We start from the raw sequence: 5,005 nt of genomic DNA on the forward strand, positions 1-5,005 counted from the left end.
GAATCCAACCCTCAGTCCCTAACAGATTACTGGGGACTCTGAGCTCATCCCCTGGCTCCCATGGAGTTCACAAGCAGAAGACTGGATCCCTTGGTGGTGCATTGCCTTGAGCATATTTTTGACTCCATCTTCTGAAGAAAATCTGGACTTCAGGCAGGTCACATGGAAATGTTATTTTCATATTTTCATATAACATATAAATGTTATATTTCATATTTTCAATCCAGATCTGGCATAAGGGTGCCCAGGGCCTGGTGATGCCTGAGCTCACAGAAATGCACAAGGAAGCACCAGGTTACAAGAGCACTGAGGCCATATACACACATGAGAGCACAGCAGGACAGTGTGGAAATGAGGAGGAAAGCCCTGAAAAGAGAAAGTCCTGCTGCTGTTGGTGGATGTGTCTCCCAGAAAGCTGCAGCCCCCATGCAAAGGCTGCAGCAAGGAAATGCCTGCTGTGGCAGTGGTGGGATGGTCCTGAGAGGAAAATGGTCTGTCCCCACAGGCTGCATCCAGACTCTCCTCCCCTCCCCTCCTGCTCTGCTGTGAACATTGACGCACTGGAGAGGGAAGGGACCAGCCCATGGTGACAGCCAGCTGCCACCCTCACAGGAGACGGGTGTGAGATCACACCCTGACTCTGGCAGGGGAGCTGAGCTCTCCTAAAGGACACGGGACCTATGGTCTCATCCCGTCTATACTTATACAAGCCTGACTGACCCCTTGAGGTCCCTGGGTGTCAGTGCCGAAAGAGACACTGCAAAGGGAAACTCTCCCCATTGCCCTGAGGGCATCGGAGGGAGCTCAGACTAGGAGGCTCTGAGGTTCCCCCACCTCTGCTGATGAAGGGGGAAGCCTGGATTCCTGCTTCAACAGGTTCTCTGGGTCGGATTAAGATGAGAGATTCTTGAGGAGAAGCAGGATGAAGCTAAGTATTTTCCTTTTAAAATGAATATAACATAGAAAAGAGAAAGAAATGAACAACCTATGGCTGTGACCACAGATACCCTGGAAATGATGAGGTGATGAACATGGGATGGTTATTGGTGCTGACATTGGACCCATTGGATCAGTTTCCTCAGTGCCTCCTTGAGCTCCTTGTTCCTCATGCTGTAGATGAGGGGGTTCACTGCTGGAGGCACCACCGAGTACAGAACAGCCACCACCAGATCCAGAGCTGGGGAGGAGAGGGAGGGGGGCTTCAGGTAGGCAAAGATGCCAGTGCTGAGAAACAGGGAGACCACGGCCAGGTGCGGGAGGCACATGGAAAAGGCTTTGTGCCGGCCCTGCTCAGAGGGGATCCTCAGCACAGCAGTGAAGATCTGCACATAAGATACCACAATGAAAACAAAACACCCAAAGCCTAAACAAATTCTAACCACAATGACCCCAACTTCCCTGAGGTAGGAGTCTGAGCAGGAGAGCTTGAGGATCTGGGGAAGTTCACAGAAGAACTGGTCCACAGCATTGCCTTGGCTGTTTTGGATATAGGGTCCCCTTTTGGACCTACAAGCTTCTTCTCTTTGGATCCCAGAGTCCCTTGCCCGGACCTTCTTCACTGTAGTGTGGAGGCAGGTCTGAGGTAGAGATGGGGAGTCAGGTCAGCACTCCAGAGAAGCAGGGCCAGGCACAGGCATGTCCACAGCATAACTCAGGCCAAGCCCAAGGACAAGGGGAGCAGCTCCCCAGCAAAGGGGAGGAGGCCTTGCAATGATACTGGTCACTCTCAGTCTCACTCTCTGTCTCCCCTGCTCTTGTGCCCAGCAGATCCCCCTCCCTGTCTGCCTGCAGCCCCTCCATGCCCACCCCGCTGCCCAGCACAGCACCAGAGCCCTGGCCCTGCAGCCCCTCCGGCAGCTCCTGCTGCCCCAGGGACAGAGCAGCCTGCCCCAAGCTGGTGACCAGAGAAACCTGTTTCTCCTTCTCATTTCCTATGTCTGAATGCTGCCCTGCTTTTCTCCTGGGACATCCCTGCTCCCCAGAGAGCCTTTCCCCAGGTCACTGTGTCCGTGCTGGCCTGGCTGTTCCTGCACCCCTGCCCTGTGCTCCCTGCAGGGCCCCAGGCTGGTGGTGCTGCTCTGCAGGGCGAGCGGGCTGTGAGGCTACGGGGTTATTCCACACTGGCCATGCTGGCTGGGGCAGGAAGCAGACCCAGCTGGGCAGGGATCACCACCACTGACACTGCTGACACAGCTCTGTGCTCATGGATGGTGCTCGGAGTGACCCCAGGGCACTTGTAATGGCAGGAGATGTGTTTGGGTGGGCACTAGCTCCAGCCTGTGGTGTTTCACTGAGGGTGCAGGAATCACTCTCCAGGGCCCCTTCCCTGGACCTCCTGGGTCCCCACTGCCTCTCTGGGGATTGCAGAGCCCTCGTTTCCCCATGCATGCCTGGGTTTAGTGCTCTACCTTCTGGTAACTGCACCATGGACTATCCCTCATTTTGTGAGGCTCCACTCAGTGCCCACCCCATGGGACATGCTGTCCCTGGAGATCCCCTGAGCTCTCCTGGGGATCTCCTGGACATTCCCTTCCAGAAGGTTGGGTATCTGTCATCAGCACTGTCACCTGTGGGACAGCCAAGGGCAGGTGATTCAGACATCATTCCCCATCTCCACTGGTCACTGACCGATGAGCCTTGAATCCAGCCGTCAGTCCCTAACAGATCACCCAGGGACTGCACCTCATCCCGTGGAGCCTGTGGAATTCAGAAGCAGAAGAACAAGTCTTTTCATGGTGTAATCCCTTGGGCATATTTTTGACTCCATCTTCTGAAGAAAAGCCAGACTTCAGTGACGTCGCTCTCCTTTTATTATGGAGGTGTTATTCCGGTATAAGGGTGCCCATTGCTTGGTCCTGCCCGAGGTCACAGAAATGCACAAGGATTCACCACATTACAAGAGCGCTTAGGCTGTATACACACACAAGAGCACAGCAGGACAGGGTGGAAGTGAGGAGAGCAGCCCTGAAAAGAGAAAGTCCTGCTGCTGTTGGTGGACGAGTCTCCAGCAAAGCTGCAACCCCTATGCAAAGGCTGCAGCGAGGACATGCCTGCTGTGATGGTGAGGGGACGGTGGTGAGGAGCAGAGGGTCTGTCCCCACAAGCTGCATCCAGGCTCTCCTCCCCTCCACTCCCACTCCTCAGTGTTCGTTGGAGTGCAGGAGAGGGAGGGGACCAGCCCACGGTGACACTTGGCTGCCACCCTTGCAGGAGGGGGGTGTGAGATCACACCCTGACTGCGGCCAGGGGAGCTGAGCTCTCCTAATGGACATGCGACCCATGGTCTCATCCCACATGTACTCATCTGAGCCTGACTCTGTCCTGCTGACCTCCCTTGGTATAGCACCGAAAGAGACACTGCAAAGGGAAACTCTCCCCATTGCAGAGGGGGCATTTGAGGGAGCTCAGACTAGCAGGCTCTGAGGTTCCCCCATCTGTGCTGATGAAGGGGGAAGCCTGGCTTCCTGCTTCAACACAGTCTCTGGGTCAGGTTCAAATGAGAAATGCCTGAGGATAAGTGGCATGAATGAGAAAAGTAAGAAAGAAATGAATGAACAGCATGTATCCTTGATGCCAGATACCCTGGGAATGACGAGTGAATGCACATGGGATGGTTATTGGTGCTGACATTGTACCAGCTGAATCATCTTCCCCAGGGCATCCTTGAGCTCCTTGTTCCTCATGCTGTAGATGAGGGGGTTCAATGCTGGAGGCATCACTGCATACAGAACAGCCACCACCAGATTGAGAGCTGGGGAGGAGATGGAGGGGGGCTTCAGGTAGGCAATCATTGCAGTGCTGACAAACACGGAGACCACGGCCAGTTGAGGGAGGCACATGGAAAAGGCTTTGTGCCGGCCCTGCTCAGAGGGGATCCTCAGCACAGCAGTGAAGATCTGCACATAAGATACCACAATGAAAACAAAACACCCAAAGATTAAACAGCCGCTAATCATAAGAACCCCAAGTTCCCTGAGGTAGGCATCTGAGCAGGAGAGCTTGAGAAGCTGAGGAATTTCACAGAAGAATTGCTCTACTGCATTGCCTTGGCAGAGTGGTATCGAAAATGTGTTAGCAGTGTGCAGGACAGCATACAGAAAACCAGTGCCCCAGGCAGCTGCTGCCATTTTGACACAGGTTCTGCTGTCCACGAGGGTCCCATAGTGCAGAGGTCTGCAGATGGCAACATAGCGGTCATAGGCCATGACTGTGAGGAGACAATATTCTGCTATGAACAAGAAGAGAATCAGAAAGACCTGGGCAGCACATCCTGAGTAGGAAATGGCCCTGGTGTTCCACAGGGAATTGGCCATGGATTTGGGGACAGTGACAGAGATGGAGCTGATGTCGAGGACAGAGAGGTTGAGGAGGAAGAAGTACATGGGGGTGTGGAGGCGGTGATTGCAGGCTACAGCTGTGATGATGAAGCTGTTGCCAAGCAGGGCAGCCAGGTAGATGCCCAGGAAGAGCAAGAAGTGCAAGAGCTGCAGCTCCCTATTGTCCGCTAATGCCAGGAGGATGAAATCACTCAGTGAGCTGCAGTTGAGCATTCTTCCCCCTGCAGGCATGGGGGACTGTCCAAAGAGGAAAAGACATTGACAAGTTAGGACAGACATCTCTGAGCAAAATCTTCTGTTTCTTATAACCCCTCTGCCCAAACACACTCTCATTACCTCTCCCCATCTCAGCAGCACTGTCATTGAGCTCCATCGCTTGGGCTCTGGTTTGTGCTGGCCGAGTTTGCCATGATGAGCAGCAGCCTCTGCCCTTGGGCTCCAGAGGAGTCAGACCTGCTACAGCACTGCCTACATGGGAAGAGGGGGACTAAAATTTATATTCCCACTTCCAGTCAGATCTAATCCACTCATAATGTTGAATGGATTTTCAGCATCTTCACTCCCAGTTCCAAAAAAGGTCAGTTCAGGAATAGTTTTAAGGGTTTTTTTGGTTTTCCTTCAGCTGACCCTGTCACACCAGAGGAGGATTTCTGGGGGTAGAAATCCTC

The 5,005-nt window shown here is 53.6% G+C and overlaps 1 protein-coding gene across 1 annotated transcript; it reads right to left on the reverse strand.

The window, feature by feature from the left end:
- Positions 1-1,040: 1,040 nt before the first annotated feature.
- On the reverse strand, positions 1,041-4,550 carry LOC135325737 (olfactory receptor 14A16-like). Its single transcript, XM_064503738.1, has 2 exons — positions 4,046-4,550; positions 1,041-1,471 (listed from the first exon to the last, which is right to left on the reverse strand). The coding sequence occupies exons 1-2, from the start codon at positions 4,548-4,550 to the stop codon at positions 1,041-1,043; spliced, it is 936 nt and encodes a 311-aa protein (XP_064359808.1).
- Between the last annotated feature and the right edge of the window lie 455 nt (positions 4,551-5,005).

The sequence above is a fragment of the Dromaius novaehollandiae genome, unplaced genomic scaffold (assembly GCF_036370855.1).
Source record: "Dromaius novaehollandiae isolate bDroNov1 unplaced genomic scaffold, bDroNov1.hap1 HAP1_SCAFFOLD_56, whole genome shotgun sequence".
NCBI lineage: Eukaryota > Metazoa > Chordata > Aves > Casuariiformes > Dromaiidae > Dromaius > Dromaius novaehollandiae.